Here is a 20,777-nt window from a genome sequence, read left to right as displayed (position 1 = left end):
GACACTAGTAGGGGATGGGAGATGGGAGATGAAAGAGTTTAGGACATTTTTGCTCTGTTCTTCCGCTGTTCCAGCATCACTTCTCTCACACTGGCTGTGTTCCCCATAAATACAACCCCCACCAAGCTACAGGATCATGATTTTGTTCCCTTCTTCCTTTAGTCCTGGGGTATTGATGCATTTCTTGTTGTTTCAAGTCTCTGCATGCCACATCATATCTTGTTTGATTTCTTTAATCTGCCTGCCTCTGCAAATAACATACCCTCCCCAGGCAAGGCAGTGGTCTGAGCCAAACTTGTTCTTCCACAGAAGCCTGGGCTGTGGCATTGGGAGCTGCCAATGTCTTGCTGTGCAACTTTGGATATTTCCCTGCCTCTCTTGAGCTTAAGTGGCTCCATCCAGCCAGGAGGGATTGAATTTGATGACTTCTCATCACCCTGAAAGTTCTATGTTCCTAAGTGTCAAAATGGCACTATTGTTTTAGGGGTGGAGTTGGCCCCTTTCTGACATGGTATTTCCCTTTTGGGGCTAGAACCTTGTCTCTGAAGGTGCCTCACAAAAAAGAACTCAAAGCATTGCGAGCCTAGCATAAATGCCAGCTCTCTTAAGGGTTCACATTGAAGGGGACACTGGAAGCTTTCTTGAGAGAAAGCATAGGCAAGCTGAGCCTCAGCTTCATTATCTGGGAAATGGGTATAAAATGTGAGTACCTCTGACCCCCTTGCTGTTTGGGTTAAATGAGATAGTATGTAAAAAGTGCCTGAAACATTCACAGTGCTTGTATGAGAAGACAGTGGTTATTATGCTGATGATTACACCAAGAATTGCCATCTGTTTGTTCTAAGGAATCAAGGTGGGATACCCATTGCCTGTTTTATTTGGAGTCCACTATTAGGTTTCTCTTCAGCCACTAGGCTCTCTCCTCTGTTGTTTGCAGTTTTGGAGGTTGCTGTCTCCGCCTTATGGCACTCAGCCCAGCCTTGGCTGCTGCTGGCTGCAGGGAGTGGCTAGGGCTGGGCGCTGACAAGATGCATGGGTCCAGAGTATAAAGGAACCCAGGAGCAGCTGAAGGCAGGTCAGATGAAGGCTAGGTGGCTGGAACTACAACATGGTGCCCAGCTTCCTCTCCCTGAGCTTCTCCTCCTTGGGCCTGTGGGCTTCTGGGCTGATCTTGGTCTTAGGCTTTCTCAAGCTCATCCGCCTGCTGCTGCGGAGGCAGATGTTGGCTAAGGCTATGGACAACTTCCCAGGGCCTCCCACCCACTGGCTCTTTGGACATGCCCTCGAGGTATGTGGAGGTCGGGGGGGTGGGGGTGAAAGAAAACATCCTCCCTCCTTTCAGAGAATCAGGCCTAATTCCCAGGGGGCTGTGGAGGGAGACTTCAAACTTGGGCAGGGGGTGATGTCCTGGGATCCATGGCTTCCATTCAGCTTTCCCACCAGAATTTCTCCTTCACTCCAGCCTTTCAAGCTGACTTCAGAAGTGGGGGCAACTTCCAAGTCAGGGCTCAAGCATGGCACAGACACCTTCTCCTCATTCTGAGGCCCGAAGTTTGGACCAGGTTCTGCTAAAAGCTCAGCAATGACAGAAAGGCAATGGCAGAAATCCAAAACCTCTGGATAGTCCATAGAAGTAGGCAATCCATTGAAAGCTCAATCAGCGTCTGTGTTGTTGTGTGTAGTGTAAAGATTTCCATTTGTAAGGCAGGAAATGAGAGTGAGCATGAAGATGAGTACCGCCACATGACAGACCTCACCGAGTGTCTAAGCGGTTGGTGTCCCCAAAGGCAGGGCTCTCCCGGCCATGCCTATGGGTGGCTCAGGAGCCGTGACACCTTCCCAGGTTCAGATCATGGTTCGTCTTCCTGTTACTCCAGGGTGGGAACCACCTTAGCCCCTGCTCTCAGGAAGATCTCTTAGTTTCCTACTGTATTGGGGATCTAGACCAGAGGTTTCTAATTAGACACAGGGCAGGGAATTGGAATCAACTGGGAGGAGCAAATTCCTGGACCTCCAGTCCCTGGAGATTCTAATTTGTCAGATTGGAACTAGGAGTTTACATTTACAAACCTGTCCAAGTGTTAGTGTTTTGATCTGCAGCCAGCTTGGGGAATCCAGGTAGAGATGCCAGAGACCTTTCTTTCCCTCTCTTTTTCCTTTCCTTTCCCTTTCCCTTTCTTTCTTCCTTTTTTCTTCTTTCTTTCTTTTTCTTTCTTTCCTTCTTTCTTTCTTTCTTTCTTTCTTTCCTTCTTTCTTTCCTTCCTTCTCTCTCTCTCTCTTTCTTTCTTTCTTTTTTTGATGGGGAGTTTTGCTCTGTCTCCCAGGCTGGGGTGCAGTGGTGCAATCTTGGCTCACTGCAACCTCTGCCTCCCAGATTCAAGCAATTCTCGTGCCTCAGCCTCCCAAGTAGCTGGGACCACAGGCACGCGCCACCATGCCTGGCTAATTTTTGTATTTTTGTAGAGATGGGGTTTCACTATGTTGGGCAGGCTGGACTCAAACTCCTGACCTCAAGTGATCCACCTGCCTCGGCCTCCCAAAGTGCTGGGATTATAGGTGTGAGCCACCGTGCCTGGCTGACATGCCAGAGATTGAGGCTCAGAGTGAGGCAAGTTCCTTCTCCTACCTTCTGAACTCACTTTCCTCATTCTCAGTCTGGGTGGGGGCACTGCTTCTCTTCCTTGATTGACACTAGAAATGAGCTTGACCTCTAGGCTTATTCTTGCCCTGACAGATAACCCTGTAACATGCATCCTGAAGACATCCAGGAAAGGAAAGTGTGGGTCAGAGAGATGAATCAGACCCAGGCCTGGGGTTCAAAGAGCTTACGGTCTGAAGGGAAAACAGACACCAGAGCCTTGCTCCCGAGCTGGGCGAGGTTCCTCCCCAGGATTCTGCCTTAGCCCCATTATTTTGATCTCAGCACCTGTCCTGTTGGGTTGAAGTCTTCTGTTTACCTATTCATCTTCTGCACTAGACTGTGGCTCCTGGAGGATGGAGATCTGATCTGATTCATCCCTGTACCCTCAGGGTCCAGCATAAAGCCTAGCGTAGTGTAGGCATCACTAATGAACCAGTAGTGAATGTTGGAGGGTAGGGAGAGTATCCACAGAGGAGAAAGCATGAGGGAGAAGAAAAGCAAAGGGACCAGGAGGGCTTGGGAGAGGCTTTGCTAAGTACACAAGAGGGCCAAGGGAAGGTTGAGGTCTGACACTAAAGGGGTACAAGAGGTATTTAGAGAGAACTTTCTCCCTTTCTTCTTGTTCCCTCTCCACTTCTACCTGCCTTCGTCAAAGTTGTGTTTGCCCTCAGCCAGGGACTTCTTTAGGACAGGGACCTTGCACCCCCACCTCCATGTCAGAGCTGGCTGTTTTCTTCCCCTTGATGGCCCCCACCCCCACCTTGAGAGTATGCAGAGGGCCTGGAACACAGTCTAGCTTTGGCTTCTTGGCTCTAACACAACTGTCTGAAGGGCCTTCTCTTGGCATCAGGTTGAGCAGACAAAGGCTGGAGGAGTGACTACTTGTGGGAACTACAAAGGTTTCCTGGGGAACCATTGCAAGCACAACTCCTGCAGTCATCAAGGGCTTGGCACCTCTGTTCTTGCCTGGATTCATACCTGAACTTGAGAAATGGGTTGGGCAGAGAGGGGATTATTTTCCCTAATGTAAAAATGAGGACATTGAAGTTCAGAGGGTGCAAAGTATTTGTCTATGTCTGTTTAGTAGCTCAGGAGTTAGGTCGAGACTGGGCCCAGGACTTCTGCATTTTAATTCATAATGTTGTCAGACCATAAAAGGTTACTGCAAAGTTGATTCTTAGGCCCAGCAATGATGGGAGTAGGAAGGGGAGGAAGACTGATAGGTAAAGGGACTGGGGGCAGGGAAGAGCTGCTGTCAGGATTAATTTCTCCTTCTTAGTCTCTGATTACAGTCTGGAGGCCTGGGTAGCATCTACCTGTCATCCTCCTCAATTCTCAGAACGTGTCTTCTGGAGGTGGGGACATGTCCTATTCTTCCAGGGTCCCCCTCATTCCAGTCTAGGAACCAGGGAGGACTTTGCACACAGTAGGTGCTCAGCTATATTGTTGGCCTGAGGTTGGAACCCTTGAAAGAAGCCAACAAATCGGTGTGTGTGTGTGTGTGTGTGTGTGTGTGTAGAATGCCAGCTCCCAGATCAAGGAAATGAGATACTCTGAGACTGCAGAGGCCTCTTTCCCAGCCATGCCCTTTGCTGTGAGAGTGCCCTTGACCTTGTGCTGTGTAGTGAAGATGGGACTGTGGCTCATTTTCATTCAGTAAACATTGATTACAGGCCTTCGCTGTGCCTGGTTAGCTAAGCCACTTTACCTCTCTGTGCTTCTGTTTCCCTGTCAACAAAGTGGAGATAATCATTTTTACCTTACTGGGTTAGAAGGGGATAGAAAGAGATAAAGTATAGGTATTTTGCAAACTACTGGGCAGATAAACGTCAGGTGTTAAATCATCATAGAGGGATTCTTGCTACAAAACACCCTGGGGCATTTGCTTTCTTCATCCCCTTCCTTCTTCTCAAGTCAACCCAGTCTTTGTGAGCCAGATATGGTCCCTCTTTCCTAAGCAACCAGCAGTGTCCGATCAACAACTCTGGGTCTGGTCCTATGCTGAGGCCAGAGGATGAAGAATCAAGACAAAGAGGTTGCCTCAGAGGAACTGGGTCTGTAGGAGAGATGAATAACACAGCACAAGTGTTACCAATCTTTGGGCCTAGAGAAGGGCCCCTCTCAGTGTGGGGAGTCAGGGAAGGTCCAGGGAGGTGATGCTGAGGCACATTCTCAAAGATCTGGAGGTAGAAACCTGTGGCAGGAAATGCAGAAGAAAAGGCAGAAGGTGCTATCTGTGCAAAAAGGCACACAGGCTGGAAAAAGCAGTGTGTTTAGGAAATTAAATTGTGTTTTGGGGTCTAGGACATACCTGTGTTAGTAGCTCAGCGCTTCTGCAGTGGTGACAGGGAGGACAGAATGGAGAGGATGAGGCTGGAGGTAGACGGGGCAGTCACGCAGATCCTTGAGGCCAGGTCAAAAGGCTTTACCTTATTTTGAGGACGATGGGGAACGATGGAAGGAATTTAAGCAAGGGAGAGACAAGCTCAGACTTATGTTTTAGAAAGATCACTTTGGCTTCAAGGTGGCGAACAGATTGACAGAGGGCAAATAGGAGGCAGGGAGGCTAGGGTGGAGGTGATCCAGGCCTCCACCTTGTGTTGGGGAGTAAGCCAGTGGGCTGGAGGGAAGTGGAAGGTAGAGCAGGCCAGGTCTTGGCATGGTAGCCACAGGAGAGAGAGGCGTTGAGACCTCCACCATAGCCAGATGTGAGGGTCAGTGAGGGCTCCTCCATGTAGCAGGAAAAGGAAACAAGGATTACCCTTGGAGCTCTGTTAATTGGAGGCGTCAACACAGCTGGACCAGAGCAGAATCTAGCGAAAGTCATCAAAGGAGAGCCATAAGACTGGATTGTAAACAGGAGGAATGAATTTCTATGTCTCAATTTTAAAATGTGGGCATCTGAGACCCAGGAAGAGGAGGCTCAGTGGCGGGCAGCACCTGTCAGTGTCTGGGTATGGGATCCTCGAGTACTGGATTTGGAGAATTCCGTGGCAGAGTCTCCTCCCATGACCTGCTACATCTGGTTCTTTTTGCTCTGGTTTGCTGATTTCAATGTAAAAATCACTTGGTGGGCCTGCAGGGAGGAGGGGCCGCCTCCACAGGGCATCCCTCTTCATATTGATATAAACTATGGAGAAAACGACATTCCATATTCCTGGCTAGTTTTTGGGTGGGTGATGGTACCATCCCCAGGTTCAGTAGGAGAGGCAGATTTTGGGGACAAAAGTGTAGAACATGTGTATGAGTGTGGGTTTGGAAATGCTGGGTCTGAAGAATCTGGAGGGTGTCATGCAGAGAGTTCCGGGGGTTGATTATGATTCTGGACCTCAGGAGAAAGGTAAACTGGAAAGAGCTGTCAACTGAGAAATTGTTGGTAGGTAGATGGCACAGGAAACCACAGAAGCAGGTGAGAGCTTTCAGGGAGAAGACGCAAGGGAAGAGGCCAAGGACTGGATCTGGAGGAACAAAGAGTGGGTGAGGAGCTGCCCATGGCGGCCACTGGGAGAGAGGGGAGGACATCCAGGAGACAGTGCATGAGAGACAGGGAGTCAACTGGGCTCAGCGCCAGGGAGGGTGCTGGATTCCTTAGCAAGATCAGCATAGGAGAGGTGGGGCCATCACAAGGAATTGGAAAAAGTGGGCACAGCTCTTTAGAGAAGTTAGATTATGAAGGGATGAGCAAATAAGGTGTTAGCTGGAGGAGGAAGCTGAACAAAGGGAGATTTGGTTTCATTTTCTTTCTTTTTTTTTTTTTAAGTGAGAGACTTGAACAAATTTTGAATGGGGATGGGAAGGAGCCTGCAGAGAGGGTGAGGTCTGTGATTTGGGAGAGAGGGGCTGATTGATGGGTGAGGTGTCTTGTGGGGAGGGTTGGAATCCAGATGGACTGGTCTTGGACAGTCCCTGCATGCTTCTCTCCTGAAACAGAGGGAAACAGAGAGGCTGGGCGCAGGTGGGGTGGTCCTTCAGGTCTGCCAGCTGACTTTTTGGGGTTTCTTATCTGATGGTTTCTATTTTCTCTGGGAAGTACAGCAAGGGTGATCTGCCAGGAGTGAGGAGGGGAGAGGTAGAGAGGGCAGTTGAAATAAAAGTTTTTGAGAAGCAGATTGTGGCTGATGCCATGGGGCTTTCCAGAAGGCATTTCTGCTGATCTTTGCTGAAATGTCACCTTAGGGTGGCCTTCCTGACCCACCCCCATCCATAGTGGCAGCCTTGCCCCTTACTCTGCTTTTTTTCTTTCTGGAGTTATCACTACATGAAATTGTATTCTTGGTGTATTTGATTCTTTTTATTTTCTTTCTCCCCACTTGGAATGTATGCTGGTGGGGCAGGGCTTTGTCTTGCTCACCACTGTAACCAGAAACTAGCACTGTCCCTGGCACAATGCCCATGTGTTGGAAGAGTGGATGAATCTCTGGGGGGAACCAACTCTGGGCAGCAAAGCCACCCATGCGGACTGAGGACAGATGACTGCATCCCCTTGGACTCTTGGGCATTTCTTGGGTCCCTGCCTTCCTGCCTTTTTAGCTGTTTGGATGTTTTCCTGCATTCCTCCTCTCACCTGATTGGGTGCTCCTGAGTCTGGAGTTCACCTTTGGATGCTGAAGACAGGAGGGGTGTTGGGGGCAGAGCACAGGCTTTGGAATCTAAAGACTGGGGCACGATGCTAGTTGTGTGACTTTGGGCAAAGCCCATCATCACTTCCTAGCCAAGGCATGGTGGCTAGAGAGTCCTGGTGACCACACTGATCTCACCCAAAGTCTCTTTGCTCCTTCTATTGAGCTAGGGGTTCTTTCTGTATGTTATCTGTTCACACGTACATGTGTAATGGTTTATTTGTCTTTGAAAGGGAGGATGGAGGATGAAGTCATGTTTGTCACCAGCATGGGAGGAAGTCACCTCTCTGCTCCCTGGGGTATTTTGCATTCGATCCCCTCTTTCCAGGCTCTCTCCATGGCTTTGTTCAACCTCACAGCCGAATCCCCAATGAGTTTTTGTACATTGAGTCTGCTTTTCCCACTGATTTTTATAGTTATTTCAGAGATGCTACCTCTTCTCCCTTTTGGTTGTTTTTTTCTTGGCTTCTAGCTCTTTAGCTTTATTTAAAAGCTTGGCAGTGGCTTGGACTCATGCACACATGGAGCTCTGGTAATTTTGGGGTGTGGGGAGAGGGCCCATAGTAGGGAGACAGCTGAGACCAGGGCACCAAAGGGCACCTAAGGGTGTCCATCCTGGAGGAGAGCAGACCTAGGGGGTTCTAGCCCCCAATTCCCAATCCCTGCAGGACTCCCCTGGGCAGTGGGAGCCTGTGTGGTCCCAGAGGGAGACCCATGGGGAAGGCTACGGGCAGGTGTCTTTCACTTTAGCGACTAAGAAGCCTTTTGAGGAATTAAGACTGTCCAAAGATGGTTGGGGTATTTTGAAAAGAAGTTTCCTGTCACTAGAGATGTTTGAGCACTTGGGCAGGGATTCTTACTGGGTGAAGGTGCTGGGCAGGCACCCTGTGTGCTGGGAATCCGAGACCGACATGACCTGCCTTGAGGGAACTATGACATGCTGCCGAAAAGGAAACCCCTTTGTCTTTCTCCTCCCTCACCTTTTGTTTTTCGAAACTCTTATCCCCATTTTGTGAGCAGACTGATTTTCATTCTGAAGCAGCCCCCTGGGGCACTGTAGCTGCAGCACACTGGTCAAGGGTAGCTTGTTTCTTGGACACTGGCCCACTGAGCTTCGGGTCAACTGGCTGATGGCTTGAGCAGGCTTGCTAACAAGGGCTGCAGAAAGAGACTAAGCCAGGATCCCTGGTCTCCCTTAACTCACGCTGGACTGTTCCCTTTGGTCTTTGTACCGCACATTTCCACCTATAAAGAGAGGTCAGGGTTCCACTAGGCAATGTTGAAATCCTTTTCCGATCTGATTCTTGGAGCAAAGCTTACTTTAGGCTCTTGAGAAGCAGAGAGGAAAGTGGTGACGTATGCTTGCTCTTCCCAATCCCTCCAGTGGTTTATTTCTGGTGAGGTCAACAAGGAGTGCCAATGTGAGGGTGGGAGGTGGGGCTGGGGAGCTGGGATCAGTGAATTATCTTCATACCCTGCTCTCTTCCTGTTTCCTTCCTTCTGGAGAAAAAAACAAGCTGTCCCAGACCTCCCAGTCCTGTAAGTGTCCCAGCTCAGGCATTCTGAGGGTGAGTCTGAGGCATGCAGTTGTGTAATCCAGAGGAACTGTCCAGGCAGTCATGTGTACCCCACAGGGCGGATGCCTCAGCCCTCTTGAGGGGCTGCAGCTGCAATAGTGGGACCAGGTGCTGGGAGCTGTCCTCCTCCTTACCAGGCTCCCGGGGTAATCAAGGCAGGTGCCTGGCAGGTGCTTCTAGTTCTCTAGCTTTATTTAAAAGTTTGGCCATGGCTTGGGCTCATGCACATGTTTTTTATTTATCTTAGTTTTATTTGTTTCTTAAATAAATCTAAAGAGCTAGGAGAAAGCTGGGCACAGGGAGGCAGTGGCAAGCTGGCTGTGACCTTGATCAGGGCACAGGTTGTGAATGTGGTCAGCATGAGACCAGGGTCTACTGTCCCTCGTGGGGTTGCTGCAGAGGTGCACAAGCATAGCTGATAAGGAGGGAAGTGGGGCTTGGATGAACCAGATCAGCCAGAGGCTCCTTCCAATCCTAAGATCCTATGAGTCTGGCATTTTTGTGACTCAAGCCTTTCCTTGACCCATCCAATTGGGCTTTCTGGACTTGGTAGGGATGGAGAGAAGGGGAATGGCCAGGTGACCAGGAAGTTGGCAAGGAAAACCCAGGAGGGCAGATGGAAAAATAAGACAGACACCAGGGAAAGGAGCACTTCCAGGGATATCAGCCAGGAAGGAGGCAGGCATACAAGAATGTTTCCCCTTACCTGTGGGTGGAGATGATTTTTATCACTTCGTGTTCTTTTTGACATCGTGTACTCAAGGGCAGTGAAAACTCTTACAGCCCTGTTGGGTTGAACTCAGGATTCTGCGTTCAGAGGCAGTGAGGGAAGGGATCTATGGGATGATTACAGACGACTCCACAGAGGGCCTAGGAGGGGAAGAGCCCTAGAGAAGGCACAGATGGGTGGCTGGAGGCCAAAATAGGCCCAATCCCATGAGCCCTTGGAGATAGTGGCTTGGGCCAGAAAGGATCCCTGGGGGCTACATTATCAGATGCCTGTGTCCTTCTTTAAGAATGTTCCCTGGAAGATACAACATGGATGTCTTAGTCCTTTGTGTTGCTGTAAATGAATACCTGAGACTGGGTAAAAGGTTTATTTGGCTCACAGTTCCACAGGCTGTACAGGAGGCATGGTCAATATCTGCTTCTGGTGAAACTGCTATTCATGAGGAGGAGCTTTAGGAAACTGCTATTCATGAGGAAGAGCAGACATCACATGGCAAGAGAGGAGGAAAGGAGAAAGAGAGAGAGAGAGAGAAAGAGGTGCCAGACTCTTTAACAAACAGCTCTCATGGGAACTAAGAGAACTCACTCAATCCTGCCAGAATGGCCCCAGGGCCATTCATGAGGGATCCACCCCTATGATGCCAACACCTCCCATGAGGCCCCACCTCCAACATTGGAGATCAGATTTCAAAATGAGATTAGGAGGGGACAAATGTCCAAATTATTAAGGTTTGGACATTTGTCCCTTCCTAATTTGTTTGGATACTATCAGTGAATAGGTGGCAATTGTGAGAGAGAATTTTACAGAGAGAAAAAGCAGGCTCAGCACAGGCTCAGGCCTCAACAGGAATTTTATGGGACTGTAACCTAACCTCTCTATTCCTTAGGCTCCTCTTCCCTAAAATGGGACCACTTAGAATTGTTGTGAGGATTCAATCAGGTCAAAATGTAAGGTGCTTAGAACAAGGTCTAGCACACAGCAAGTGCTTAATAAAGATTAGTCATTACCATGCCTCCCCACAAACTCCAGAGCTTGGACCTTTTCCAAGGCCCCTGGGCAGGCCACTAGGAGTGTTAAGTGTATCTTTGAAAGACTCCCACTAAATGGGGAAAAATAGTTAAATACATTATGGTACATCCTTATAGTGAAATACTACACAACTGTTAAACATAGTAATGACAGTTAAGTGCACTAGCTTGGAAAGGAGGACAAGTTATGTTCAATGAAAAATGGCTGGTTTTGCAAAAATATTTATTGTATAACTTCATTTACTTAAAACACCTCTGGGTGAGTAAACGTGACTAGAAAGACCTCCAAAGGACATATACCACCCTCCGGATGACCTATTCAAGCTCATCCCAGGTGACCGTCCCACCATGGGGCAGCTCCTGGAAGACACCGTGATCTTTCCCAACCCAGCACGTTTGTGCTTGCTGTTTTCTCACCCGGAATGCTTTTCCTTTATGCTTCACATGGCCAGAGACTCACCATCCTTCAAGTTTCACCTTAAATGTTGTCTCCAACAAGAAGCCTTCCAAGATTACCCTATCTAAGCAGGCCCTCCCTGTTAGTGTCTCTCATAGCACTGTTTTTATTCTGAGCACTCACTATTGTCTGTGATTATTTTACTTAATTGTCTACTTGTCTATTATCTGTCTTCTCCATAGAATGAAAGGGCAGAACTTGTCTGTCTCATTCCCCTGAGATGTCTAGAACAGAGCCCTGCACATGTAGGCCCTCAATAAAAATGTGTTGAACGATACGGCAGGGGTGGAATTGAGGCCATTTCTCTATTGCACAATGAGCAAATATTACCTATCTTTATAATTAAAGAGCTTTAATGTGGAGAAGAAAGCACTTTCTGGCTGCAGTGCAGTAGAGAGTTGGTGGCAGGTGCTAAATGGAAGCAGGTTGGCTAGTTTGGGGATGTTGAGCTAACCCCGGTGTGAGAAGAGGGCGGCTTGGAATTAGAGCAGTGGTTGTGGGGCTGGAGAGGGCACTAAGCCCAGGGATGTGTAGGAGAAGGGGGTGCAGGAGAGGTAAGGAAGCAACCAGGGCCTGCCTGGGCAGCCTTCTCCCCTGCCCTCCCAGGGACTTGGGGCCTAGCTGGTGACAATGTGTTCCTGAATGACCTTGGCCTTCTGTCATCATTTCAGATCCAGGAGACGGGGAGCCTCGACAAAGTGGTGTCCTGGGCCCACCAGTTCCCATATGCCCACCCACTCTGGTTCGGACAGTTCATTGGCTTCCTGAACATCTATGAGCCTGACTATGCCAAAGCTGTGTACAGCCGTGGGGGTGAGGAGAGAGGATGGGGATCTCAGGAGAGGGTGGGGCTTCCTGAGAACAAAGGGCTCAGGGCATGATATGGGGAGGAAGCCTGGGCCTGTATACTAAGTCTGGGCAGCTGAGGTTCCCACCCTACTCATAAATGAGCCTCCTCTAGGAACCCCGGGTCCCTGCTTGACCTGATTGTCTCCTCCTGCAGACCCTAAGGCCCCTGATGTGTATGACTTCTTCCTCCAGTGGATTGGTGAGTGAGCACCTGCCTTCCCTGCCCTGCCAACCTCAGACCCGTGGTGCTGGGTGACTAGGATCCTGGCCTGTCCCACTCAATTGGTTATCCCAGATGGCCTAGTTCTCGGGTGCCCATCCTAAGCTCAGCTGCTCAGTGGGGAGACAGGGGAGGAGCAGGAGAGCCCCCAGCTGTGGGGCCAAGGCATCTTCTCTGGCACGGCCTGATTCTCTAGACAGGGCAAAGGCTTTGGAGAATGTGTGAGTGCGAAGAACAGTTTCCTGAAGGAGGTGGCACTAGAGTTGATCCAAAAGGAGATTTAAATAGGTAGTGCTGGCCAGGGCAAGGGTCTAAGGAAATGGTGTGGTGGTAGGACCAAGGCTGGTCACCAGAGGCTGTGAGGCTGTCAGGGTGGCTACAAGGCAGAGCCCAGCTTGGAGATGATGCTGGGCAGGGAGGACAGGCCAGCCTTGACTGCCAGGATAAGGAGGTGATTTGATGTTGAGAGTAGGTGGGAGTCATTGAGTATTTTATTTTATTTTATTTTACTTTTTCCTTTACAGAGGTACTCAAGTTAAAGCCATTGAGTATTCTTTAGCCAAGGCCATATGCTTCTCCAAAGCTCCTCTTTTACTCATGATCCTATGGTGTCTTCAGTATTTTCCTGGGAGCTGAGAAAGGGCAGGGCCAAGAGGGAGAACACATTCCCAATCCTATTTACTCACCGAGTACCACTGGGAAGACTTTTTGCTTCTAACCCTCTTTTTAGTTATCAATGGGAGGATAAAATTAGAAGGCAGACAGAAAAGGGTTAGGAAAATGAAGAGGTGGTTTTGAAGACAGGAATGCATTTCCATTGCTAGGTGTGTTGGAGTGGGGTAGGAAGGGTCCCACCTGAGGCCATGAAGCACGAACACGGTGGGACATTCCCTAAGTCCTAAAGCTGTGGCCAGTCTCAGCAGCTGAGAGTCAAGGCTCAGCAGGCTCCCCCTCTGCTTGGCTGTCCCCAGGGGGATGCGTGTCCTTTGTCTCACATCTGGCAATGTCATCTGACACAAGTTCCTGGACCCAGGCTTTGTGGGTGCAGCTGAGAGGCAGAAACTGAGTTATCCTGTCCTAAGGAAGGAGCTCACTCAGCCAAGAACTGCTGCCACCTGTCTCCTGAGGTCCTGGTAGCCTAGGGTGAGGGCATGGAGGGCTATACTGCGTTGCTTAGTGGCCCACCCTTGGAGGGTTCAGGCTCAGGGATGGAGTCTGGTAGGATGTGCTTAGCCCCAGGCTGCCAGGGCCTGGAATGACCAGCCCTCTCTCTCCCATCCCTTCCCCAGGGAGAGGCCTGCTGGTTCTTGAGGGGCCCAAGTGGTTGCAGCACCGCAAGCTGCTCACACCTGGCTTTCATTATGATGTGCTGAAGCCCTATGTGGCCGTGTTCACTGAGTCTACACGTATCATGCTGGTGAGCTCCCTGTGCCAGAGTACTGGAGGCTGTTGCCTGCTGGGCTAGCCCCTCTCCACCCTGATTTTGTCTTGGGGAGAGCAGGTGGTGCTCTGCAGTAAGGAGAATAGCTGAGCCCCAAGGCCTGTTCTGCCTGCAACAGCAGTGCCAAAGCCCTGCTCTACTGACATGTGCCGCAGGCTGCCACTGAGTAGGTGCTGAATCTCTGAGTGTCCTGGCAGCCCGATCCTTGTCTCCACCAGGAGACCCAGCCCTCTTTCCTCCCAGGCCAAAGGGTCTCTGTGAGAACTTAATAAGGCTCCTAGCATAGCAGGTTTGAGGACTGCCTATATTTGAGAGTATGGGGAAAGGCTTTCACATCTAAAAAGTGTCTCCTCATTTTCTGTCTACCACAGCTGCCCAGAATTATGTCAATACAACTCATCTCTAAGAGGGATGTCAGAGGTCAGGGTTAGAGTCTTAGGGCTGGGTAATCCCTAAGTTATCCAGGCTAGTCTTTCCCCTTGTAGGAAACTCCCCTCCAGGATTACTTACATACACACTGTGCAGGGGAGCTCACCACCTCTCAGCCATCCTACTCCCTTATAGGCTGCCCTGACTGGGACAAAAAGTCTGTGTGCTGTGCAAGATCTGCCTCCTGGTCCTGCCCTCTGAGCCTGAAGCCCAGAGGCTGCCAAACTTCTACCCACCCTATCCTGATATTCCAGCAGGATGGAGGGCAGGACAGGGACTGGGAGTGTGTGAAGGGGGCTTGGTGGTGGAGGATAGGCTACGGGTCCTGGAGGGCAGCTTGGGGCATCCAGCCCAACTAACCCCCACATCACCTCCTACACATTGCCTCCTATCCCTGGACTCCAGGACAAGTGGGAAGAGAAAGCTCGGGAGGGTAAGTCCTTTGACATCTTCTGCGATGTGGGTCACATGGCGCTGAACACACTCATGAAGTGCACCTTTGGAAGAGGAGACACCGGCCTGGGCCACAGGTCAGGAGCCACCTCGGGGCTGACCGCACTGTCTCCAAAGCCAGCTTAGAGGGGAGAGTTGGCAGGGGTCCTGGGCCCTGATCTGAGAAGAGATACGGTCCTGCCCCGGGGAGCCTTAGCTTGCGGGGAGACAGGACCTGCTCATGTTGGGGTAAACACCTGGCTTTAGCAAGGAGGCTTAAGGGCAGGGAGAAGAAGAGCAGGATGCTCTGTGGTTGGGGCTAGATTCCTGGAATGGAGTTGCTCTGGCTCTGCTCCTGGGCCAGTGTCTAAGCCAATCCTTCCTCCTACCCTCTGCTTAGCAGGGACAGCAGCTACTACCTTGCAGTCAGCGATCTCACTCTGTTGATGCAGCAGCGCCTTGTGTCCTTCCAGTACCATAATGACTTCATCTACTGGCTCACCCCACATGGCCGCCGCTTCCTGCGGGCCTGCCAGGTGGCCCATGACCATACAGGTGGGCCTTTCCCACAAGGCTCACCTCTAGGAAGCCTGGGTTCCTCCTCCTGGCCCCTCTATGCCCCCTCCCATTATAGGACCCCAGTTCCCCTTTGGACAGAAGATGGCTTCCCAGGCAGTGACACTCTGTGCTTTTGGTTCAGACCAGGTCATCAGGGAGCGGAAGGCAGCCCTGCAGGATGAGAAGGTGCAGAAGAAGATCCAGAACCGGAGGCACCTGGACTTCCTGGACATTCTCCTGGGTGCCTGGGTGAGTACATTGTTGCCCACCCCTACCTGAGGACTGGTCCCAGAGAGGTGTTCAACCATCCTCCCAGGACAGCAGAAGGAGCTCTTAAGAATTTCCCCCTCTTTCCTCAGCAAATATAACCTGTTCCTCATCCCATGAAACATATTAGCAAGGGTTCAGAGGTGGGCAGGTGTAGGGTGTGTGTGCCTGAGCTGTGGAGTTGGGAGCCTAGGTCACGTGGTAGTGGCTGGATGACATTTCTAGACTTCTAAGATCCCTCAAAATGTTGGCCTTGAAGAATCCTAGAATCTTAGACTTCATTCATTCATTCATTCATTCAGTAAGTTCTTTATTCATCAATTCTAGAAACTCACTGAGTTCTGACTCTGGGTCATTTCTGTGCTAGGATGCAGAGATGGGAAAGACCTGGCCCTTCCCTCCAGATGCTTACAGTCCAGCAGGGGAGACAGTAGGTAGATGTTGACCAAAATGTCTTCCTCTGGCAGGTGGTATTCTATGTGCCCAGTGAGCAGAACTAACAGTCAGGGCTGGACAAGGTCACAAGTCATTTGGCCAGAGCATTTAGGGAGGGCTTTGTGGAGGAGGAGGCATCCAGGCTGAGCTTTGAAGGAATATAGGAATCTGGGGGAAGGTCCTAATCCACCCTCTGAAAAGGAGCTTTCACTCCCTCCCAGAGACCTTCATTTGACAACCACCATTATGAGTTCTTCTTGTTACCCACCTCCAATACCTCAGGCTGTCCTATTATGCCTTCCCTAACCCAGGATGAAGATGACATCAAACTGTCAGATGCAGACCTCCGGGCTGAAGTGGACACATTCATGTTTGAAGGCCATGACACCACCACCAGTGGTATCTCCTGGTTTCTCTACTGCATGGCCCTGTACCCTGAGCACCAGCATCGTTGTAGAGAGGAGGTCCGTGAGATCCTAGGGGACCAGGACTCCTTCCAGTGGTGAGTCTGAGGGTGGGCCCGGTTTATCCTGCTCAGCCCTTGGGAAGGGCGATGCCCATCCTGTCCTGAACCATCCTGGAAATCAGGTGAGGTGGCGGCTGCTATCCTGTTTCCCCCAGTGTCATACCTTTTGTGGTGGTGGGGGGTGGGGAGAGTGGTTGGCTGGGCACAGATGCACCCCTGAGCCCATTCTCCCAAAATGGAGCCTTTTCAGAAGTGTTATGTAGAGAAAGTTGTCAACAAGAGGCTGATATTTTGTGTGCTAAATTCTTCTGACGGTAGGACCTGATTACCCTTCTGGGTCCCTGGATAGAGTAGGGAGAGCTGGGAGAGAAAGAGGTGGAAATGTGGGGGTGAACAGAGCTGGGACAGCTGGGAGAGCCAGTTCCTTGCTACTTGCCTTTGGATGGCAATACTCAGCTTCCAGATGCCATATCTCTCCTGCTGGTGAAGGAGAAAAGACTTCCCCAAACTTCATCACTTAAAAACTTTCCATTCTTTTCCCCTGTTTCTTGGCTCAAGACTGAACTCCTAAACACTTAAGGATTGACCCTGACCTCTCTGCAGTGTGAGCTCTGGGAGTCTCTCAAGAGGCTCCTCCACCCTTGCTGGCTGCCTGTTCCCCTCAGGCCTTTGCTTGTGGTCAGACACCCTGCCTTTCTCTCTGGGCTCCTGAGCAGCCTCCAAGAGGGGGCTAGGCACACAGCAGGGTTACAGAAAATGCTGAGCCGGAGGGGGAACTTTAGATCCACTTGAGAGGGACTGACCTATAACTCCAGGGTCTAGGACCTGGAGTATGAAGCCTCCATTACCATTTCTGTTGGTCATATGTGAGAATCCCCCCGCCACGGGGTATCCAGACACATGCCAGGTGCTATCAGGGGTGCAGAACGGAAGAGAAAGAGAAGCCATGCTGCTCGTGGGGAGTTTTATGGAGACAAATTCACATAATCAAACAGCGAGAGAAAAATCACAGGATCACGTGGTCTGAATGTTGAGGGCAGAGGGAAGGAGTGAGGCTTGAACTGACTTTCTAAGGAGGGTTAAAATTCAGGCAAAGAGAGAGAGGTAGGCATTGTAGGCTGGGTAACAATGTGAACACAACCCGAGGCAGGGATTAGAATATTTATTTTATTTTCACGTCATTCCATCTAGAGCTTGAAGCAACTTAGAGGACAGTTATTCAATAAAATAGTAAAATGCAAATGAAAAATAAGAGCCAGTGGGGAGTTTGGCGACTCTGCAATAAAATATTGCCCTGTAGTTATAGTTGGATGTCACATTTGGGCCTGAGCTTCCCGGTGGCCAAAGGGAAAAGACACACACACACACACACACACACACACACACACACACACACACACACTTCACCTCATTAAATAATGCATGAACTTTGGTTGGTTCATTCAACCAATGTGTATCAGCCCCGGTTTCTTTCATTCAGCTCAGTAGGGGAAACCAAGCTGAAACCTAAAGAACTGTCCTTTGTAGGCTTCCATGGGGGTCCTGAGAGTTGCACAAGTGACCTTGTCTTTGATGGCTGGGTGCACATTCATCTCTAGGGTCCTGTGCCTTCTTCTCCTACCAGTGAAGATGAGAAAGGGATGGAGAAAAGTGGAACCAGATCCTTTAGATCTAAGTGTTCACACCGTGTCAGGCCTAGCCTGGCCAGGGGCACTTGGAACTCTGTGCCTCTGACTCTTGAGTGTGTGGTGGTGGTGAGGGAGGAAAACTGGGGCTGGGGTCTGCTTTCTCGCCAAATCCTGTTGCTTCCCATTCCAAGAATGTTCTGGTTGTGTTGCTGGCAGGGATGATCTGGGCAAGATGACTTATCTGACCATGTGCATCAAGGAGAGCTTCCGCCTCTACCCACCTGTGCCCCAGGTGTACCGCCAGCTCAGCAAGCCTGTCACCTTTGTGGATGGCCGGTCTCTACCTGCAGGTGGGATGGGTGGATTTGGGGGTGGAAAAGGAGTCCCTGCATGCTCCTCTGGCACCCTCTGTGCCTTTAGTCAAATCTTTGCACTTTTGGGGAAGAGCTCAGGCTTTGCGTTCAGAGGGCCCTGGGTCTAAATCCCAGCCCCGCAACATATTGATCAATTCTTCTACCTCTGAGCCTCCATTTCCCCTTCTGTAAAATGGGGATGAGAAGAGTATCTATGTTTCTAGGCTGCTGTCAGGATTAAAGAGAATGTTCACCAAGGCTGCCATGTACCACCATGCAGGTCATGCCCTGAACAGCACCAGGGAGCAACACTCACATAGACTATGATGCTGTGCAGTGTGCAACCTGCACAACTGTATGTGGTAGCTTCATAAAGAGTGTTAAGCCTGTACCTGGTTCATAGTAAGCACCTGGTGAATGATAGCTGTTACTGTTGGCAGTATAATATTATGAATAATAACTTCCCAAGAGTCAGTTAGCTGAAAAGGTTTAATAGTTCCTTCCTGTTCTACCTCATGATGGATGGGTTCATTCTCCCCTTTATTCATTTCACAAATGTCTATCAGGTGCTGTACCCAGTGCCGGGATTACAGGAACTGGGCATCATGATGATCAAAGTACTGTGATGAGTCGGGTGTGGTCATGAACTCTCTGTCACTGGCAGTGGTCAGGCAGGAGCTGGCGCCCCAGTTAAGGGGTCACTAGGGGACTCTGACCTTATGTGGAGGTAGGCCTGGCTTCCCAGGACTACCTGGTCACCAACCTCTGTTCTGCCCATAGGAAGCCTGATCTCTATGCATATCTATGCCCTCCATAGGAACAGTGCTGTATGGCCCGACCCTGAGGTACCCTTTCCCTGGGCTGGGAGATCAGACAGGGTGGGGGACTGGGAGGGTCACCCTCTGCCAGAACCTGGTGAGTGTTTAAGCAAGGCCTGTCCCTTCAGGTCTTTGACCCTCTGCGCTTTTCCACTGAGAATGCATCCAAACGCCATCCCTTTGCCTTTATGCCCTTCTCTGCTGGGCCCAGGTATGGAGAGACCCAGTATCCCAGGCCCTCAGGACTGGGGAGGAGAGGGTGGATGACATCATAGGGGAGGCACTATTAGAAGGTACTCTGAATAAGGGGGAATCATGCTGGGTTTGTGGTGGTTCTAATGCAGGAGGCTTCTTCTTGCAATTATCATATTCCTGTCCCTGGGAAGTGGGTGGGATAGATGAGTCATTCCAAGAGAGAACCCCATGCTAGACCCCCACCATGTGAATCTACCTGGTCTGGGACCCTCACCATGCTCCCAAGGTTTGTTTCATAAGCCCAGGTCAACCAATCTATCAGCCAGTTATTCATCCAAAAACAGTTATCTCTTTTGTTGGCTGCTAAGAGCACTGAATGTCATCACTCTGGACGCTCCATTGCACGATGACTCTTTGTGCTGCTTGCTACAGGAACTGCATTGGGCAGCAGTTTGCCATGAGTGAGATGAAGGTGGTCACAGCCATGTGCTTGCTCCGCTTTGAGTTCTCTCTGGACCCCTCACGGCTGCCCATCAAGATGCCCCAGCTTGTCCTGTGCTCCAAGAATGGCTTTCACCTCCACCTGAAGCCACTGGGCCCTGGGTCTGGGAAGTAGCTCTGATGAGAATGGGGTCCCAGATGGCTCAGGCTGTGACCTCCCTGGGCACCACCCTCCCCAGGCTGGGTGTGGAGGAGTTGGGGCACCCTGCCTTCAGGAGGCTTGTAGTTTAGAAGGGAAGTAGGCATTACCATAGACGACTCCTAGAGGACAGTGCTATGTAAAAATGTGTGTCTATAAATGTTTATCATGCATGTATTCTAGAGCTCATTCATTTATTCAACAAACATTTGGTGAGCACCTATTTCGTTCGAGAAACTTCATTTATCTCCTATAATTGGCAAACTTAAAAATGCAGCAGAAACTTACATTCCAACCTTAGAGACTCATAGTGAGCACAAGGAAAGTTTTGCCCTGAGATTCATGGTTATGGCTGGGTACCACCAAATAGAAGAATGGCTTAGGGGAGTGCCCCTTCACTGAGATGTGTTTCTTTGTTGAACTTTGTGTGTGTGTGTTTAGAATATAACAGACATAAGAAAAAATTACCTAAATGAAGACTGTACAAAATAATAAATAATTCTGAAGCAGACTCTCTTGTAACCATCACTGAAGTCAAGAAATATGGAATATGGTATCACTGATGTGTCTTCTGCTCCTCCTGAGATGGGTCTCTGTGGCACCCCTGCCATTGTCAGTGTCTGTGTCTCACAGTCACGTGGTGCTCCAGGCATTCAGGGGTCAGCTGGGGAAGGTGGCCAAGTGGCATTAGAAGGGGGTTTCCTGGAGGAAAGGAACCCCTCTCCCCCACTTGAATCAGCTTAAATCAGGCCTTGAGGAGGCCTGGGAGGCTGGATGGGAGGGGGCCATTATTCCACTTCTGTAGGAAGGGAAGGAACCTGTAAGACACTCATCTGGGAGGAGCTTGAGCTGAGGCCTCTGATTCTGGCCTCTTTGACCAAGCCTCCATCATTGTACTGACACTCTCCGAGAGTGTGTGTCAGTGTGAAAAGGAGCTAAGAGCTTTGGTGTGAGAAGGGATAGACAGGCTCCCTGTGGGAGGGAGATAGGAGGC

At 50.2% G+C, this 20,777-nt stretch overlaps 1 protein-coding gene across 7 annotated transcripts in view; it reads left to right on the top strand.

Moving 5' to 3' along the window:
• The window catches only part of CYP4B1 (cytochrome P450 family 4 subfamily B member 1), a 50,234-nt gene extending 29,940 nt beyond the window's left edge, over positions 1–20,294 (top strand). The window contains exons 1-12 of one of the 7 annotated variants that reach the window (XM_016962544.3): positions 1,069–1,288; positions 11,724–11,865; positions 12,056–12,100; positions 13,411–13,538; positions 14,397–14,521; positions 14,827–14,978; positions 15,124–15,230; positions 15,995–16,185; positions 17,994–18,127; positions 18,911–18,975; positions 19,077–19,159; positions 19,576–20,294. In XM_016962544.3, coding sequence (XP_016818033.3) covers positions 1,109–1,288; positions 11,724–11,865; positions 12,056–12,100; positions 13,411–13,538; positions 14,397–14,521; positions 14,827–14,978; positions 15,124–15,230; positions 15,995–16,185; positions 17,994–18,127; positions 18,911–18,975; positions 19,077–19,159; positions 19,576–19,759 — 1,536 coding nt within the window. In that variant the 5' untranslated portion in view covers positions 1,069–1,108 and the 3' untranslated portion in view covers positions 19,760–20,294. Of the gene's footprint in view, positions 1–1,068; positions 1,289–11,723; positions 11,866–12,055; positions 12,101–13,410; positions 13,539–14,396; positions 14,522–14,823; positions 14,979–15,123; positions 15,231–15,994; positions 16,186–17,993; positions 18,128–18,910; positions 18,976–19,076 lie in introns of those variants that run through there. The other 6 variants (XM_016962535.3, XM_016962559.3, XM_016962558.2 and 3 more) reach the window with 6 other exon arrangements.
• The last annotated feature ends 483 nt before the right edge of the window (positions 20,295–20,777 follow it).

Source organism: Pan troglodytes, chromosome 1 (assembly GCF_028858775.2).
Source record: "Pan troglodytes isolate AG18354 chromosome 1, NHGRI_mPanTro3-v2.0_pri, whole genome shotgun sequence".
Classification (NCBI taxonomy): Eukaryota; Metazoa; Chordata; class Mammalia; order Primates; family Hominidae; genus Pan; species Pan troglodytes.
The sequence above is the reverse complement of the archived record's forward strand: the minus strand, read 5'-3'. Positions and strand labels throughout refer to the sequence as shown.